Source organism: Sinocyclocheilus anshuiensis, unplaced genomic scaffold, assembly GCF_001515605.1.
Source record: "Sinocyclocheilus anshuiensis isolate Anshui unplaced genomic scaffold, SAMN03320099.WGS_v1.1 scaffold1162, whole genome shotgun sequence".
Taxonomy (NCBI): domain Eukaryota; kingdom Metazoa; phylum Chordata; class Actinopteri; order Cypriniformes; family Cyprinidae; genus Sinocyclocheilus; species Sinocyclocheilus anshuiensis.
The window spans coordinates 2,333,546-2,354,163 of record NW_015540875.1 but is presented as its reverse complement, the minus strand read 5'-3'; the positions used below and the strand labels follow the sequence as shown (position 1 = coordinate 2,354,163).

Genomic DNA, 20,618 nt, shown 5'->3' with positions numbered 1-20,618 from the left:
GACACTATTTATTTAACTCAGAGAACAACATTATATTACATAATCTTTATAATAATAGAAAAAAGGACAATTAAGAAAATAAAAACTGTTGAAGAAAATAAGGCATAAATAATTAATATACTGTCGACTGCAATTTTTTTTAAATGTGGGTGTTTTTTATTTTAGTAAATTGGTTATTTATTATTTTCTTATTTCCGCTAATGACTGTTTCGTCATGGTACGCGTTAAAGACTCTTATTTTGAAATTGCAATGGTACGCATGCGCAGTTTGTGTTGTGTGAAGCGCCATGTTCCAGTTTCAGCATGTTTCCGAATCATCCCTGCTGTCTGTCACTGTGTATAATCTGACATTAACTGGTAAGGTCATGCACACAGTTAATTCTTACTGAAACTTTGACTTATAACGGCTGTAATAACAAATCCCAAAAAGGTCTTTACCGGTCTAAATGCTTTAAAACGAATCTATAAGACTGGGTTAATGTTAAAGTAGGTGATTTTGTGTGTTGACCTGCAGTAAAAGAGCAGTCATGAGCCCCAGCCCCACCCAGGGCTCCCCTGTACCCCTGACCCTCACCGGCAGCCTGCAGAGACTCTTCAGTCATGTGAAGATCGAGAATTTAATAGCAGGGCTCAGTGGAGGAGTGGTGTCCACACTAGTGCTGCATCCTCTGGACCTGGTCAAAATGAGGTTTGCAGGTATGTGTAAAACCAGAACCAATATGTCATTACACGTACTTGGTGATTATATCAGTTGAGGTCAATAGATCTGGCTAATAATAATATTTAATAATTAAATTATTACATACATCTATTAGTTTGACAGATTTTCTGTATACTGCATATGAGAGTTTTTGCTCTAACACAAGCATGCAGTGCTGAAATGTGTGGCATGAGTAAGACAGGCTCACATCTTTCGCTCTTTACTGTATTGCAGTGAGTGACGGGCTGGACGTGAGACCGAAATACAGTGGAATTCTGCACTGCATGAAAAGCGTCTGGCAGCAGGAGGGTCTCCGGGGCCTTTATCAAGGTGTCACCCCAAATATCTGGGGTGCTGGAGCATCATGGGGACTTTACTTTTTCTTGTATGCATCATTCTGTAATATTTTTGCATTATGTAAGGAGCTGTGAATTTGTGAAAATAATGCATGCTTAACTTTTCAGTTCCAGAGTCTGTTATTCTGCTTACCACAGATAAATAAGTATATCGTTAGATATAAATCTCTCTCAAGTAATATAACTTCTCTTTTATTTCGTAGTTACAATGCAATCAAAGCGTACAACAAAGAGGGCAGACAGACAGAGCTGAGTGCCACTGAACATCTGCTGTCAGCAGCAGGAGCAGGTCAGTATATGACCACAAACACGCTCATCACATCAATCTCACCAATGCTGTCAAGAACATGACCGTGTTATTTTCACCCTAAAATCACAAGAACAAAATATTAATAATGTTATTAATACATTCTGTTTGCATAATTAAAATTAAGCCTATTTTAGGACCTTTAAGATTTTTTTTTTTTGCATTGTCATTATTTTTATGACAGTTTAGCATGCTTTCTGTCCATTTTTTTTTTTATTACTTTCTGTTATACAGTAGTCAACATTTGAAGCGGATCAAAACCTTTCATCAAAGTTGTCCTAAAACCTAAAACCAAAATGTGTTCTTGTCTCAGGACAACTTTGATCAACTTTTTTGATCCACTTCAAATGTTGATTACTGTATTAAAAATCAAATTAATTTAAAAAAATACATTTTTATACATAATTTGTACCAAAATAGGCTTCATTTTCTTAACTCTCACTCTCTCTCAGTCTATATATATGGATGTATATATATATATATATATATATATATACACACACACGTCCATGTCATTTTCATCCCAAAATCACAACAAAGAAATATTATTGTTGTTGTTATTATTATTAATACATTATATTTTGCTTATATAAAATGAAGCATATTTTAGGATCATTAAGGGTTTTAATTTGCATGAAAACATTGTTTTCATGATAGTTTAGTAATTTTTTTCTGCCCGTTAAAAATAATAATAATAATAATAAAGTAAAAAAAGGAGAAAAATCAAAGGAGATAAAAAATAATTATATATGTGGTTTTGAAATATAAGTAACATATGGAATTGAATAAATACAGTTTTAATTTAAATAAAAATTCATGAGTGTTTTTACTAACACAAGATCTCACCTTCACTTAAAATACAAAGGATGAGTACTCAAGTATTTCCTCTGTTTTCCTGTGTATTGCTCATTTATTTTCTCCCATCAGTCAAAATGATAAAGACGCTGACAAAGTGAATTTCAACACATGCCTTTCTAATCAGTGCTGACACATAAACTGGAGCATAACAAATGAGGCATAGCCCAGAATATTGATTGGTTGTTTTTAAGTCTGAAACACATCAACTCTCGAGCTCTGTAGATCAGTGCTTCTCTGCTGGTGGGCCGTGACCTAAAAATGGCTTGAATGTTTGTCCTAAAAGAACAGAGAGCATGAAAATTCAATCAGAATTAAATCATTACCATAAAAAGTAAATTACACTTCTGTTGTTGTTTCTGCTTTTACAAAATTATCTTTTTTTTCTCATTATAAATTCCGGCAACCACAGCTGCCGGTTTTTTACCGTAAATTTTACGGAATTTTTTTTACAGTGTATATATACACATATATGTACAGAAATACAAGAACGACACCAAATTAGTTGTACATAAGCTTGCTAAAATTAAACGAACCCTTATTTTTTTATAGCCAAGTGGGCACAATCATTAGCAGAGCAATCTATCACTAGACCAGCAGTCCTTGTCACATTTTAGATTAAATGACCACCGGCTAAGTCACGATTTGTCCATTAATATCAGAAAAAGCTTTTCATGACATTAAACGCGATGCAAATTGATCCGAAGGATGCTGTATAATCTAAACTTCCAGCAAAGAGCTCATGTTGAAGAGTGTGTGCGTCATGGGCTTCTCTAATTGAATGAGGTGCATCCTTCATTGAAATGACCCACCGTGAGCCATTAAGGTCCAGTAATGACTCTTTTCATGTGGATCTTGGTTTTACAACAGCTGCTGTTCATTTACTTTATATTCGGTCTCACTGTTTTTTAGGGGCGATGACGCTTTGCCTGACCAATCCGATCTGGGTCACCAAAACTCGCCTGGTTCTGCAGTACAGCGCAGATCCATCTAAGAAGCAGTACAAGGGAATGATGGATGCTCTTGTGAAAATCTACCGGCATGAAGGGATCGCAGGACTCTATCGGGTACAAAAGAGTTTCTATGACAGCGTACGGGTCGTTTTGTGCAGTCGGTGGGCGGATCGTTTCCTTTTAACAGGAAATAGTTGATGAAACTCCCCTTTTTGCCACTAGGAGAAGCACTTGTATAAGGAAATATGGAGTGTGCATGGGAATATTTGTGATTGTGTGTCAGTTGCATGCTGTGGGGTTTGTTTGTTTGTTTCATCTAGCTGAGTTAACTGTTATGATCCCTAGGGGTTTGTGCCGGGATTGTTTGGAACCTCCCATGGTGCACTGCAGTTCATGGCATATGAAGAGCTGAAGAGAGATTATAACAAATACAGAAAGATGCAATCAGATGCTAAACTGGTTAGTATGAGCAAGACACACTTTGATGACTTATAAAATGAACTGAATGTTTGGCTTCCTGCATATTGCGCCTTTTTAAAATGTGAAACATTACATTATGCTACAATAAACATTTCAAAATAGCAATGTTGTTGTCACTTTTAATTTTAGGTGTCCAAATACATTTTGGCATCACTTTACACAGTTGTATTATGCTAAACAGCCACGTTTGTCGGTTCATTAATGCGGTTTGTAGAAACTCACAGTGCATTTTGTGCTCTATTTTCTCTCTAGAATGCATTAGAATATGTTACCATGGCAGCTTTGTCCAAAATATTTGCAGTGGCTACGACATACCCGTATCAGGTGGTCCGAGCCCGTCTGCAAGATCAGCACAACACGTATGATGGAGTGGTAGATGTCGTCCGCAGAACGTTTAGGTAAGCATGAGATTTACATACTTGCTAATCTCAAGAAAGCACATTAGCAAACCAAATGTTGGGGATCTAAATAACAAAAACAAAAAGACAAACTTGACTTTTATGCTATCGAACCCTCCTGAATACCCTATAGACTTTTTAACTGCATTACATTTTATACACTACCGTTCAAAAGCTTTTTAGTGTTTTTCAAAGAAGTCTCTTATGCTCACCAAGGCTGCATTTATTTTAATTTAAAAACACAGTAAAAATTTTAATATTGTGATATATTATTACAATTTAAAAGAACTGTTTTCTATTTGAATATATTTTAAAATGTAATTTATTCCTGTGATGCAAAGCTGAATTTTCAGCATCATTACTCCAGTCTTCAGTGTCACATGATCCTTCATAAAACTTTTTTTTTTAATTATTATATTATTATCAATGTTGAAAACAGTTGCTTAATAGTTTTTGTGTAAACTTTAATACTTTTTGTTCAATTAATAGTATGTTCAAAAGAACAGCATTTAAAATAGAAATATGTTGTGTAGTTATTATAATATATCAATCATATACATACACATTTTTTATACAATATACTTTTTTGTAATATTTTGCAATATTATTTTTGTATTAATATAATAGTATATACTGTCATTTTTTATCAATTTAATGCAGCCTTGCCGAATTAAGGTATTATTAGTAAAAATCTTAATAAACCTAAACTTCTAAATGTAGTATACTTGTTACTAGAAAATGATCTAAAATAATAACATTCTTTAGAAAAGAATCAAAACAACTAGAGAACCCATAACAGGTTGATATGAGCATAATTAGTTAAAACTGATACATTTGATGAATTTTCACATCAATTTTCTGGGGTGGGTTGCATAAACATAGCCACTATGTCAAGAACTAGTTTGACCAACTAGTTAACCAAGTGGTAATCAGTCTTACTTTTCAGATTCAAATTAGAACAGTTTACCTTTTTATGTATCTGGCTTTATAAAGTTATGACCAGTGTTGGAGAGAAAGATTAGATTACTAAATTTTAAGACTAGTCTAAGCAGTTTATGCACATGGTAAAAGGTGCAGTTAAAGTACAGTGATCTTATACATAACTTTTGTCTTTCTCCTGGTGTTTGATCAGAAACGAGGGTCTGTTGGGTTTCTACAAAGGCATGGTGCCCAACCTGATCCGAGTCACTCCGGCCTGCTGCATCACCTTCGTGGTCTATGAGAATGTTTCCTGCTTCCTCCTGGACCAGCACAAGTGAACTGAGAACAGGAATAAGTGCAGCGGAGCTGTCCTGCAGGGAGCAGAGCAGGACCTGGGATGGGACGTCCCGTCAGCGACAGTGTTTGACGCCAGTGGAGGAGTCAGAAATGTGAATAGAGAGAAATAAAACATCCTGGTCTTCTCTGGAAAACTGAAATGCACGATGTTACCGAGTTCTAACAGAGTCACCTGTCAAGCAACCGATACTCGTTTGGTTTCTCTAGAACATTGGTGACATTATGGTGAATATGGACATGAGGGATATATTATGTGGCAATTTTTAAGTGGCTGTTAATTATATTCACATGCAGGCTGTTTATTTCAGTTTGTTTTATCTAATTAAAAATTGTACAAATCAAACAAGGTTTTAACTTTTTATCAAGATCTAAAGATGAATTATGTAACTAGGGCTGGGCAGTATATGAAATATATCGATATTTGTTAATTCACTGGTAATATCAAATGAAGCAACATTGTGAATATTATAACAATTATAATGTGCTTTTTATCTTAAGTTTCACAATTCAAAACAAATTTTTCATCCCTCCGTGTGGCAACGTTTGAGTTGGTATGAATTTTTTTAATGTTTTTGAAAGAAGTCCTTATGCTCACCAAGGCTGCTTTGATTAAAAATCATAAAAATTGTGGAATATTATTACAATTTAAAATGACTGTTTATTATTTGAATATATTGTAAAATGTAATTTATTCCTGTGATCAAAGCTGAATTTTCAGCATCATTACTCCAGTCTTCAGTGTCACATGATCCTTCAGAAATCATTCTAATATGCTGCATTATTTATCAATGTTAAAAACATTTGTGTTGATATTTTTGTTTTTTCCAGGATTCTTTGATGAATAGAAAGTTCAAAGGAACAGCATTTATTGAAATAGAAATCTACTGTAACATTAGAAATGTCTTTTCCGCCATTTCAGACCAAACACATACATTTTGAGATCTGTATTGCAAATATTGTCAGAAGACAGAAAAATAGTGACACCATTTTTTTTTTTAGCTATATTGCCCAGTCTTAATGGTAATTCATCAGAGTAAATCAATGGTAAAACTGTTTTATGTATATAAGTCTACTTCATGTTTACATCCATGTTGCATTGCTGCTGTGTCCTGTGCAACGGCCAAACCAAACCTCAGGCTTTATTCCTCCAATCACAAGCGCACACAGATTTACTGAATCTGACATTTCAGGCTCATTACTGACATTTGTGTTAATGAGCTCGGCCTTAAAATTTGTTATGCTCATAGGTCCCCTACCCGATGCTCTTTGAAGAACGTACTCAAGTTAGGAGTTCTTTAAAAAAAAAAAAAACTGTATTGACATTTAAAAATTAGCCAATAAAATATATTTTATACAGTACAGAGTTTTTACAGTACCTGTCCAGACTCGAATTGTTAAACATAATTACTGACAAACCTACTTTTGCTGTAGTTTGTTTTAAGAGTCTGTCACTACAATACAAGGTTATGTGATTGTTTCAGCCCTTGTTTGTAGAGGTAGAAATCAAGAGAGAGCTGTTAAACTTAAATATACTTCATTGTCACAAAACATGTGCGAACAAATGCTGCAGAAGCACTTCTTGGAAATAAATCAAGGTTGGAAGGAAATGAAGGTTCCAAAAGTTGTTTTTTCCTGCAATGCCACAGAAGAACAGTTTTTGGCTCCCCAAAGAACCTTTTAGTGAATGGTTCTTAAAAGCATTTTTTTCTTAATTTAAAGAACATTTTAATAATATACAGAACCTTTTGTCCACTCTTAGAAATAAAGGTTCTTTTTTGGCATTGATGGTTCCATGACGAAGCATTATCATCCATGAAACCTTTCCATTCCACAAAAGGTTCTTTATAGTGAAATAAGTTTCTTTAGATCAGAGGTGTTTGATTCAATTTCCAAGAAGTCCAGTCTTTACATTTCCTTCTCAGTGGAGGTCAGGACAGTACTTTTTGAAAAGAAAAGATATTCTTTGAAAAGAATAATAAACACAGTCAAAATAGTCGTCAAAGATGAATTCGGTAATTCAAGGATTTTTATACCAAAAAAAGAAAAGGAAAAAAAAATCAGTTGAGCCCAACTGGATATGAATATTAAAAATTATATTATTATGAAATGCTCTTAACAAGCTGATTAATAATGCTAAATGTACAAAAAACTTGTTTATCTGAATGGTCGGAGTCATATATGTATAACAGGTAAAAATAAATCTATTTGTTGCATTCGCCATTCTCATTTTCTGCAGTGTTTTATTAAAAGTATCAATCTATTTTGCTGCTCACTGTGTTCCTGCTAGTGTACACTCTTAAAAATAAAGGTTCCAAAAGGGGGGTTTTCACAGTGATGCCATAGAAGAACCAGTTTTGGTTCCCCCCAAGAACCTTTCAATTAACAGTTATTAAAAGAACCCTTTTTTTCTGAGTGTGAATAATAATTTAATAATCTAAAGAACCTTTTTCCACTGTAAAGAACCTTTATTTGTAGTCAAAATAACCACATCATCTGTAGCTCTTATAGTGATTTACGTCTCTGAAAAGGGTTTGAATGAAGCATGTTTGGTTCTAAATAAAGATATACAGTAACGCTGAAAGATCATCATAAACGACCTGAGCGTTGTGGTATGTACAGATCCGTTGTTTTGACACGCTGCTCACTTTAAACTGCGGAAACGGTAAAACTGTAACTGTAAAATAGTGCTGCCATTGACATTCTGAACCAGAACGCGGACCGCCATTTGAGGACCCTTGCTTTAGATGATTGAAATGTTCAGCACACTAAGAAAAAATGGTTCTTTTGAGAACTGACCACTGAAAAAACTAAGTCTTTTTGAGGAACTTCTTCTATGGCATCACTGTGAAAAACCGCCTTTTTGGAACTGTAAAGAACATTTTGTGGAATTAAAAGCTTCCATGAATTTAAATGTTCTTCATGGAACCGTCAATGCCAATAAAGAACCTTTATAAGAGTGTAGTACAAAGCAATTCATCCTCGAAGTTTAAAAGTGTCATAGGACAGTAAGTGCTTGGACGTTTCTGGACTCAGCTGCTCAGAGGAAGCTCTTCTATGATCACGCGGGAAACAGAATTCCAGCCGGTGGAAGCGTCTCCGTGCAGATAGTCGCCGCAGGTTCCCACCCAGATCGCAACATCCACCAGGCCTTTCCGAACTCCTTCACATAAACCTTCAACTGAAACAGACGGCGTGTCAGTCTGACCATTTCTCACTGCGTCCATCTGATAACTCTGCTCTGGTTCTCAGATGACCATCTCAAGGCTTCAAGTAAAAAACCATTCGAAAAACAGAGATAAACAGACATGCTTTATTGCACCCTGAGGGGGAATGAGAAATTCAGAGACACCCTTATCTGCTGTAATTAATCCACACCAAACTATTTGCAGTGTTTAGAGCGGAGAGCTTTTCAAAGACTTGCTCTGTAGCACAAGAGCCATAAAAAGCTTTCATTGAGTGTTTTATTTATCATGCATCACTGTTAATGGACCAACGGCTTGAACTTTATATTACAGGTCAGTACTGAGGGAAAAACAGCATGGGTCATTCTACACAAGCCTGCCTTTTGTGCTCCTCATTAACATATGTATGGCATAATAGACAAACCGACTGTCATTATCGCAAAATAAACCTAAACGCCAAATATCCTGTGTCATCCTGAAAGGCGTAATTCTGCAAAATGATCAGATGCTTATTATTAAAAATATTTTACAAATATATATATAAACAAAAACTTTGCTGAAATAGAAAATATATTTTAAAATGATTCATTTATAATGATTGAATAATTAATATTATTTTAATAATAATATATTTTAATATTCAGTTGAAGCATATATATATAATAATTTTTTTATACTGAATATTTAAGGATTTATTTAATTACAATAAGTTGTTTAAAAATTAATATAAATAATATTCAATAAACTGGATGGATGGATAGAGGTATTTATTTTTTCTTATTTTTTATAGTATTATAATTTTATATTTTATATAATTTTATAATTTAATACTGAATATTAAATATATATAAAATAATTGTTATAACTTTTATTTTAATTACATATTTATTAATTCATACAAATATGAATATTATATAATATATATATATATTTTTTTATAATTATAAAATATATTATATAATAATTTTCATTACTGTGTGATGTGTCCTGACAATTGTAAAAAAGGACTCTAATAAAAATACTTTTTTTCTTTTTTCACATTACCAAAACAATTGATGAAATGTATGTATGATGTAATGTTCATGAAAATAATGCTAAATAATGAAAATATATTAAATTTTATTGTCTTTTGTGACAATAAAATGACTAAATAACTTTTTTTGTCCCAGATTAAACATCAGTCGAGTTGCTAAGATTTGAATCATTTCCATCTTACTTCAAATAATGCATTACTCAAAATTCTCTCAAAATGACAATCGTTCTTTCAGCAGAACTCTGCAAGTAAATGCCTCCTTTTCCAACTTGTCTTTCCAGCATTAATTTATGCAAAATTATTAACACTAAAACACATTTTTCTGATAGAATGTTACAGATCTTGCAAACATGTATTTTAAAAATCTCCATTTTTAAACTGGAATTTCATGAAGTGCCATTACAGGACTGACGTGTGCTGTGGCACATTGTAAGGGGTTGTTTTTGGCAGTCTTTACATCAGATTTGCAGTTCAGATGTCACTGTCCAAGCAAGCAGTTTCTTGGCCCTTACCTGACGTGGTTCTGTGTATGTTGATGGTGGAGTTGAATTCTGGACTTCCCTGGTCCAGGTAAATGATGGACTCTATAGGCAGCGGAGCGGCACATTCTGCCCCATTAAAAGTGAAGTACCAGCGCTGGCAACAAGCTGTCTTACACTTCAGTCTGAGTGAGCCGCTGAACAGCACACGGAGAGCGCTGTCTGCACGCTGCTTAGTGAACGTACACTCCTGAGGACAGGAACACAGGAAGAGCTGATGAGTCTGACGCCTGCTTTATTACACACCTGCTTGAAACAAGCACATAAACCAAACATATATGCAGAAAAAAAATACTGTGGAAGTACTGAATATAGTGACTGTATAAGTATAGTATTTTTTACCATATAGTATTTTTTTTTGTTTTTTACCATTGTACTGAATGATTACCAAGGGGTTTCCACACCTTTTATGACTTTTCCATACATTATGATAATTACTAAAACCATTTTATAGAAAATGCACTTACAATTTTGGCAAAGAAAATAGTCTAGAGTTGAGAAAATCTTTCCATGTTAAAATTTGACATGATTTCTTTATTTATTATTAATATTATGAATAATAAATCATTACAATTATTTACTCATTTCAAATTATTTTCAATATTGAAAATGAGAATTTTTAACCATTTTAATTTGATAAATTTTAATAAAAAAAAAACATGTAAATACTAACATTTTTGACGAAAAAAAGTACCATGGTAAAAAAAAAAAAAAACAGAAAACTGCTAGTACATTTCACAAATAATTATGAAGACAGCAAATTACACATTGAATAAACATGACATTTTGAAATAGAAAGACTGTGAAATAGTATGTTCTTGTAAAACATACTCCAATAATCTTTTTGTTTACAACTTCCAAAAATATTTTTTACAGTGTACCAGTTTTTTTATTGTTGACTAAAACTAAAAGTTGTTTTCTGCAATTGAAATAAAGCTGAAATAAAATAAAATAAATAAATAAATATTACATAAAAAACTTAAAAAAAAAAAAAAAAAACGTAAAATTTGAACTTACTAAACTTTAAAAACTAGAAATGTTGCTTTAGCAACTAAACAAAATAAGTTTAAGTCATAGTACTAAAATTACTCTAAAGCTAGAACTTAAAAAAATAATTACAGCTATAAAAAAATTATAATAATAAAAATGACAAAAGCACACAACAAAATTGTTCAAACTAAAAGGAAAACGAAAAAAATAAAAACAAATAAAAGCTAATACCAAATATTAAGTATACAAATAATACTAAAATAAGAATGCACTGGTCTTTTGGACATACATGTATATGCTTTGAATAAATCAGTAATCATCATTGTGGCCTCTTACTGTAATTTTGCCCAGGTCAATGCCGTAGTTGAGAGAACTCCAGGCACATTGCTTGTAGTTGGGTTTCCACGGCTCTTCAAACCTCTCCGTCACACATTCACCCTTCTCTCCTTTTGCACCATCCCAGCCCGGTAGACCGGGAGTACCTGGAATTCCATTCACTCCTGGATTTCCGTCCCTTCCCGGGGTGCCTGCTGGACCCTGGAGGCAGCTGGAATACTGAAAACATACAGAATTCAACAGGAGCTTTTTGGCTTGATATTAAACAGCATATTTTGTAGCTTGAAGTGCCTGTAAGAGGTATTAACAATCTCATCTAACACTAGTCAGCGTAATGCATCTGGAATGAGCTCTTATGGTGTGGTCTCTGGTTACTGATGAAAATACCATGCTATGGCTAATACTTAATATTTTTGCACAGTGTTGCTAATGGGCATGGAGAAGTAGCCTATACTGGGACACTGCCTGCATTAAACCTGGTTGGATGGAGACTGAATCATCTGTCCATTCAGACTGTAACACACGGTTCTTTATTTCTGTGATTCATTATCAGTTGTTCACAGAGTCTCAGATAAACGGCTTAAATGCGGATACGGCATTCTTTGACAGTATGGCAAACTTAAACATGTCTGTGAAGTTTCAGCTCAAAATACCCCACAGATCATTTATTATATCATTTTGAAGCATGCTGTTTTCGTGCATGTCTCTTTAAATGCAAATGAGCTGCTGCTCCTCGCTCCCTTTTCCAGAATAGGACAGTGCCATTACAGCATAGTATCTCAGATCTCAAAAAACATCGGTTAGGTTTTGATAATCATGTATCTCGCACCATGTATCTTTACATGCAAATGAGCTGCTGCTCCCCGCCCCATTTTCCAGAATAGAGCTGTGCCTTTACAGCTCGTATCTGCTAAAAAACATCTGTTTTGGTTCTGATTATCATGTTTCTCGCACTGAAATCATGCGTTTTAAAGCCATATCAGTTTAAACTTCTGATAATATAAGGTTTTATGAGCGCACACATGCGAAGCAAATGCACAGAAAGCGGATGTCACATGGCATGTGAGCTCTCTTTGACACAAGTTTATGTTATAAACATGCATAAGTTACAAAAACACAATCGGTTATGTCTGTGAAGTTAAACAGCTGGGAAAGAAATCACATGTTTATATTAGATCTGTGTATTAAGTGACAGCAGCATAATATACTGTACCTATACTGCTGTCTACATTGTTAATATGACCCAAACAATAAAAGCAGAAAATCACTCACTGCTCTGGACTGAATAACCTCTATAACTGTAATAAGATGACATTTCTTACTTGAATGCTGCTCTTAAAGTCCGCATGAAATCAAAATGTACAATATTTGTTTTGTTAGTGCAAATCATTAGTCTTAAAGGGATAGTTCACTCAAAAATGAAAATTCTGTCATTAATGCGTATGCGTTGTGATACTCTCTAAAATGGCAGAAGACGGTAACTCGGGGGAGAAGAATTGTTGAATAAAGTCTTTTTTTTTTTCTTTGCGCACAAAAAGTATTCTCGTAGCTTTGCAAAATTGAAGTTAAAACATTGATGTCACATAGACTGTTTTACTGATGTCCTTACTACGTTTCTGGACCTGGGAATATTACAGTTGCGTTGCTGTCTATGAGAGGGTCAGAGAGCTCTCCAATTTAATCAAAAATATCTTAATTTGTGTTCTGAAGATGAACGAAGGTCTTACGGGTTTGGAACGACATGAGGGTGAGTAATTAATGACAGAATTTTCATTTTGGGGTGAACTAACCCTTTAAGGTGAACAATTTATCTGCGCAAGTTAATCCTCTGAAAAAAATTGTTTGTCTTGGTAATCTTTAATCAAATTCTGATCATTTGCTTCTGCTCTGGAATGGCGCTCCTGCTCTGGCTTGGGCAGAATTTGCTTAACCTCGCCCCTCCAACTGTTAGTTTGCTGCGAGTGAAAGATGAGAGGAGGAGCGCTAAAATAAACCCTGCCCTCTACTCAATGTTCCGTATCAGTTGGAAATATGTCACCATACTGAAATAAAGTCGGCAGCAACTTCCGGTTCACGCAGACTTTAAATGCTGTAGCGTAAAGATAAACATGGCAGATTATGTGCAGCTCACTCAGGGCGGGGTCTCTGCTAATACAGCAGTGTCAGTCAACAGTCGTGGGTGGGGCTTTTACGGATTCTGTGATTGGTAAACTCTGAGAACACTGCTTATGATTTATGGGGATTAAAAAGAAGGTGCAGGCGGATTTTTATCATTATAGGGTGGTTGTGTACACACACTGCCAACACACATTTATGTTCAAACAACATGTAAAAGTGAATTTTGCATAATAGGTGCCCTTTAAAACTATTAATACTTAGCATTTAAGTTAATGATGGGCGTTTTCGTAAACCTGCTTCATGAAACTTCGAATCATTTGTTTCGAAGCGGTGATTCGTTTTGAAATGTATTGAAACATTTCATTGGATCATTGCTAGGGGCTGATCTCTGCAAACCCATGAATCAGTGTCTATGTGGTTTTTGCCTGATCGCGAATCAACTTTATAAATTTGTGGACAAGTGTAATGACAAATTTGTATAATAAAAGGAAGAATTAGCCTATACTTAGTCTCTTACTAACCTGATTAACCAAGAAAAACGCCCAGTACAAATTAATAAAATAACATATAGTATTTCATATTGAATGGAATCCGATGATTTGTTAATTGCGTTTAATTACACGTTCAATAAAACATTCACAATTTTTATGCATGTTCAAGCCTAGTTTGCGTTAAATTTACACCATTTTGACCAGAAGGCGTCACCAGCACGTAGCACTTCAAGCGATTCGAAAAGTGATCATTTCATGAAGCAATTAGTTCAGTTGATTCAAAGTTTCGAAAAGCTTCGTTTTTAGGGTATGTTTACACTTGGCAGGTTTGGTTTAATTAAATTGAACTTTGTAAAAGATATTTAGGTTTAGTGTTAAAAATGACAGTGTAAACGGCAACGCTAAGCGCACTAGGACTAAATGTAGACTAAAATGTTATTTTTTGGGGGTCTGGAACAAAAGAACCAAGAGAACTGAACTACAAGTTTAGTTTTGCAAAACGTAGGCTTATTATCTAAATAGCCAACCCAAGACAAAACTGCAAGTCTGATCATTTAGAAAAGTAATAGCACAACACCCCTCAACAAGCCTTGCAGTTATTTTTGTTAACTACCTAAAAACTAAAACTATTACAATTTAAATAAAGCTGAAAAAAAAAAAACATTAAACTTTTGCATTGGCATCTAACTGATTAAAATAAGTCTAAGTTGAAGTACTAAAAATTACTCAAATAAAACTAAAAAGTAAATTAGAAACATAATAGAACTACTAAATATGGGGCAGGGGAGGCTAGGTGGCACTACCCGCTTAATACTAGCCTTAACAAATGCACTAACAGTCAAAATATGATATTATGTTATGCATGCATTTGATCTTCTACCAGAACTGGGGAAAACAACGTATTAACGCTGCAGAGCCTGTGTGAGCAAAAATGCATTTTAATGAACATTCACCGAGGTGTAGACTTATGCCAACGCCACTGATGGATGAGAAACTTCGCCAAAATGCCAGGTGGAGCAACCAGTGGGCTCTCCGATCATGCAGAAAAAGCGCATGCATAACAGGCTATTTAGAGTGTTGTGAAAATGCGCGCGCATTAGCGAAGCAGTGACACACCAAACATTTACATCTCAATAAGCGGCTTCCGAGCGCACGGGTCGAATATGAAGCGATGTCGTCGCCGTAACCCAATCTCGTCTAGCGCGAACAATACACGGCTCTGAGCGCAGGAGGTCTGGCTTTAGCATTAAGCAGCTCTGCTGTCACCTGAGTCTCTTCTGCAAGAGTAGGCCTAATGCAGCTTCTAATCAGCATGCCTGCGAGCAGAGAGCTGTGGAAATAAGGGCCCTTAAATAGGTAATAAATCTTCCTGATACAGGCCACGGGCAAGCCAGGATGTAAAATGTATTCATATTTATAAGCTTGCAGTGCCGTGGCCAAGCTAAAGTCTTCAGTGCGTTTGGCTCCGCTGCTTCTTATTGACAGAACACTCCTGCAAACAAGGCCTTGCGATACACACAGCCTCATTTTCTTCAGTGGCTAGTCGTGCCAGGTTCATTAGTGATGCTTCCCCGACTGGTCTGAATGAGAAATTCACCCACCATATAATCTACCCACCGCGAGCAAATTCAAAAGGATTACCGCGCCTGTTTTTCATTACAACGATGAATCGACTGGAATGTTTACCTGATACAATCATTTACAATAAAACACTTTTTTGGTGATAGAGTAACTCTGATAAAGGAGCTAAGCCATTTTTTCCCAGTCCATGATCAATAGAGCCCTGGATTTGTTTAATTTCACTGATTACAGTTTATGATAAAACATCCTAACTAATTTGTCGTAGCCTGTAACCTTTCCTGAAATAAAGCGGGAGCTAGTCAACGCCTTGTTGTTTATGCTAGGCCATGTTGGTGGGACAAAGTTGTTATAAAGTCATTTTGAGAGCAAGAAGTATATTAACTTTGATTATAGACGTGGCTAGTAACAATATGTCTCAAAACTTTATTATAATAACCTAGATAAGTTTGTTTATTCATTAAAACAAATTTGTAGAAAGTTAGCATTATAGTCTATCACTTGCTCACCAATAGATCCTCTGCAGTGAATGGGTGCCGTCAGAATGAGCATCCAAACAGCTGATAAAAACATCACAATAATACACAAGTAATCCACACCACTCCAGTCCATCAATTAACATCTGGTGAAGTGAAAAGCTGTGTGTTAGTAAGAAACAAATCCCATCAAGACGTTTTAACCTAAAACTGTCACTTCTGGCCAAAATACAAGTCCATAATCCAAATAATTCCTCCAGTGAAAAAGTCCATTCCCTGTTGTCTTCTTACATCAAAATCCACCAGCATACTATATTAGTTTAGAACTGTTTTTGACTGTTATAATATTGACTGTTGACATATTATAACATCTTAATGATGGATTATTTCTTTTTAATTATAAACACAGCTTTTCCATTTCACTAGACTTTCATGTACTGGAGTGGTGTGGATTACTTGTGGATTATTGTGATGATTTTATCAGCTGTTTGGACTCTCATTCTGACGGCACCCATTCACTGCAGAGGATCCATTGGTGAACAAGGTATGTAATGCTAAATTTCTCCAAATCTTTTCTGATGAAAAAAAAAACAAAACAAAACTCATGTACATCTTGGCTGGCCTGAGGGTGAGCACATTTTCATTTTGGGGTGAACTATTCCTTTAAGCCATGTTATTGTTAACCAAAAGAAGAAGAAGAAGAAGAAAAGAAACTGAAATAAAAAGTAAAACTATATTGAAATTTAAAAAAATAATAAAAATTACTATAAAAGCACATAAGAAAATGACCAAAAATAAAACTAAAATATAAAAATTAAAGCTAATTAAGAACATTAATAAATGCAATAATAGTACTGTATATAAATAATAGTAAAATAACACAGAAACAAACTATACAAACAGAGATATACATGAATGCTTGGCTAAAATTTTGCAAGCGTTTTGCACACCTGTTGATCATTGTTAAAATCAACATGAAATGCCTTTGGGGAAAGCTTAAATCATAAAAGTGGTGTCACTGCATTGATGAATTGGAAGAGCTTAACAAGTAAGAGGCACTGATGACATCAGCTGAAGCGAGGTGGAGCAAGTTGTAACATTTTGATAAATTATCGCAAAAACAAACATTTAGTTGATTGAAATAACGTACACTGACGAATCATTCACAATGAGACTAAGAACTTGCATTAAAAACGAATTGACAATAAAATAAACGCAATGACTGAGGCGTTAACAACCTTCAGTACTCGAGGGGGCGCTAGAGTCACACACCATTGTGCTAATGGCTGCTATACCCCTGAGAATTGCAATACTTGCATCATGTTACAAATTGTGGTTGGACGGATTGGGCATTCCAACAAAACTTGAAATTAAGCAATTGTATATAGAGGTTTTGACATTCACATTCTTGAATATGTTTCAGGCCTTATAAAGATCAATCACATCACTACACAGTCTTAAAAGGGCAACATGATTCTACACCTCGTAGAATGAATAACTTTAAGTCTTGTTATGGCTTGCTGTAGCTTGAGAACTGGAATATCAGACACACATGGATTGCTGGTTATGTCTGGGCTATTCAGAATCAGAATCAGAATCAGAATTAACTACTTCGGTTTGGAACGACCCTTCAATATGGCGGCCATGATTGTTTTCACTCCGAAGTGCTCTTCGGAGGGCGATATATCCCATTTGGAACACACCGGATGTTCGAACTTGAATACTAGCACACTGCATACTGTGCATTCTATTCAAAAAATATGCGAAACTGAGTGTGTAACATTTTGGTGATCTTTTAAGTTTATTTTGCAATAAAAAAAAGAGTCAAAACTCTAAAATTGCAGCTAAAGTTAAGTTAAGGAATAGTTCACCCAAAAATTATTGGAACGCACCGGATGTTCGAACTTGAATACTAGCACACTGCATACTGTGCATTCTATTCAAAAAATATGCGAAACTGAGTGTGTAACATTTTGGTGATCTTTTAAGTTTATTTTGCAATAAAAAAAAGAGTCAAAACTCTAAAATTGCAGCTAAAGTTAAGTTAAGGAATAGTTCACCCAAAAATTAAATTTTGCTGAAAATGTATTCACCCTCAGGCCATCCAAGATGTAGATGAGTTTGTTTGTTTCTTCTTCATAACAGATTTGGAGAAATGTAGCATTACATCACTTGCTCACCAATGGATCCTCTGCAGTCAATCCATTGAGGATCAGAGGATCAGAGGATCCATTGGCGAGCAAGTGATGTAATGCTACATTTCTCCAAATCCGTTACAATGAAGAAACAAACTCATCTACTTCTTGGATGGCCAGAGGGTGAGTACGTTTTCAGCAAATTTTCAATTTTGGGTGAACTATATTAAGTCAAACACAGTGCATTGTAGAATTATTCTATGCTGCAAAGCATAGGTATCATCCAGGTATTGGGTGCATACAGAAAAATTGCACACTATGAACAGTATACAGTATGCATATTTCAGAAAGAGTTACCTAGTCTGGCCTGAAATAATCACTAATAGCGAAACAGACTAACGTTTCAGCAGTTGTACATTTCAGTGCTATAAGAGTTGTTACTCCCAATAAAGAAACACAATTCTGGTTAGTTCCCTGCAAACGGTTCACACTTAGTGGGCTCTGAACAGAGTTTAAACAGCTTTGTCACATCCTTTTTAGCAATCAATCCATTGTTACCACTTGGTTAACTGGTCCCTGTGACTCACATTCTTCTCACATCTGCAAAAATGAATCTGGCATTGTTCAATATTGGCAAAGGCTTTAGTCAATAAGAAAAAACTTGCACTGTCTGCAAGAAATCACAGTTACAGTATTGATTTCTTGAAGAGACAGAATCAGCCAGCATAGTCAATTATTTTATAGCCAATCATACTGCACACTTAAAACTGAAGTGTCTGATTTGATGACCTCTTTCAGACAGTTCAAAATAAAACCAAGAGTTTCTAGAACTTCTGCAAAGAAGACCAACTTTCCTATCTGAAAAAGCAAAGAGCAGATTAGACCTCTTTAATAATTGTTTTGGAGAAAAAATGTAAATAAAACCCCCCAGAAATCTCACATTTCTCCTTTAGATGTTCAAGAGAGATCTCAAACTGTACAAAGTTTGCAATCAAAAGTCAGTAATCTCAGTATGATCTCAAACATTTTTCATCAAATTATTCCAAAAATAGATGATCTGAGGCGCTATGCGCATTTAGCTCAATACTCTTCAAAGTCAACACTGACTTGAATTTTATGAGAAACATCTTAATAATTAAGTGAAACATGATTTAGTCTCAAGAGCAATTAAAGTTTCCTATGGGTTTAAATACATTACATAAATACACAAAAAATTACATATAAGGTTATCTTGCCCTTTGAAGATCATGTTTTGCAAGAGTGGCAAAAATAATTCAATAAATACTTAAAGTCTTACTTTCTCCATGTAGTCAACATCCTTCTGGCGCAGGCCTCTGGTTTTTAATTTTTCTGCTTCATAACATGTAAACAATAAGCAGGAGATGATCAATACTCGTGTCTTGAAGTGTCCCATATTTGAGCTGAGAGGTTAGAGAAGACAGGGCTGCTTACATCTGTTGAGCTCTAGACATGAGAGAGAGAGAGAGAGAGAGAGAGAGAGAGAGAGAGAGAGAGAGAGAGATGGGGCTGATGTGATCTCTCCAGGGACCAATTATTCCCAGACCGCCGGTGAAACTTCCCTCCACATGAAGAATCGGATTATAATGGGTCATGATATGACATAAAACAAGAATCAATATTTCTGATGGTCTTATGAGTGGTTTCTCAGAATCTACTGATGTTTTGCACAGGTGAGATGACCTCTCACCCTGAGCTTTTTTTTTTGTCTTTTCTCCTCATCCAATTATGTTGTAACAGTCTTTTTATGTGTCTCAGAGCGCTCTGAAAAACTGTTTTTGTCCCAGCTAAAAATGTTGCATTTAAAGGGATATAGTTCACCCACAGCTAACAATCCTGCCATTGTTTACTCTCCCTGATGACTGTCCAAGTCTGGAATTTTTTTCATCCATTGAAAATAACAGCAAGTACTTTGCTGAGTTCATGGTGCTCTTGCATGCAGCAAAGGAGAAATCACTATAAAAGTACCATAAAAGCAGCCCTGTGCACTGTATTCATGAAATCTAAGCCAATATTTACTGAAAACAGGTGAAAAAAGAAAATGAAATTAAAATAATTCAATAGTGCAACCAAAAAACCCCCCAAAAAACAAACTTTAAATCTCAATCTGCATTTGCATACATTTAAATATGCCATGCAAATGTGGTTTGAGAGTTTTAGTGGGTGAGTAAGATTTAAATAAAAACATTTTCCCTGTATAATTTAATATTTGCAGGGTTGATTTTTTTAAGGTATGCTGAGTGTCTCTAAAGCTCACAACATGAGTACATTTCATAATGACTTTTTGATTGCTTCAGTTTTCAGCGAATGTTCTCCCAAAATAGGCTGATGTCCTCTGATAATCAAGCATTTTTTCTTCATTTTTCCCATAGGGAAGTATTTTAAAAGTGTAGGG

The 20,618-nt window shown here is 35.0% G+C and overlaps 2 protein-coding genes across 2 annotated transcripts; one reads left to right on the top strand and one right to left on the bottom strand.

Moving 5' to 3' along the window:
• The first annotated feature begins 243 nt into the window (after window positions 1-243).
• On the top strand, window positions 244-5,881 carry LOC107688281 (mitochondrial folate transporter/carrier-like). The gene is made up of 8 exons (XM_016485903.1): window positions 244-357; window positions 515-696; window positions 935-1,085; window positions 1,260-1,345; window positions 3,131-3,285; window positions 3,517-3,630; window positions 3,904-4,049; window positions 5,182-5,881. Exons 2-8 carry the CDS (start codon window positions 528-530, stop codon window positions 5,306-5,308), a joined length of 948 nt encoding a protein of 315 aa, XP_016341389.1. The 5' UTR covers window positions 244-357; window positions 515-527; the 3' UTR covers window positions 5,309-5,881.
• A 2,335-nt stretch (window positions 5,882-8,216) lies between these two features.
• cthrc1b (collagen triple helix repeat containing 1b) lies at window positions 8,217-19,639 on the bottom strand. The gene is made up of 4 exons (XM_016485902.1): window positions 19,503-19,639; window positions 11,408-11,626; window positions 10,055-10,271; window positions 8,217-8,505 (listed from the first exon to the last, which is right to left on the bottom strand). The coding sequence occupies exons 1-4, from the start codon at window positions 19,617-19,619 to the stop codon at window positions 8,357-8,359; spliced, it is 702 nt and encodes a 233-aa protein (XP_016341388.1). The 5' UTR covers window positions 19,620-19,639; the 3' UTR covers window positions 8,217-8,356.
• Between the last annotated feature and the right edge of the window lie 979 nt (window positions 19,640-20,618).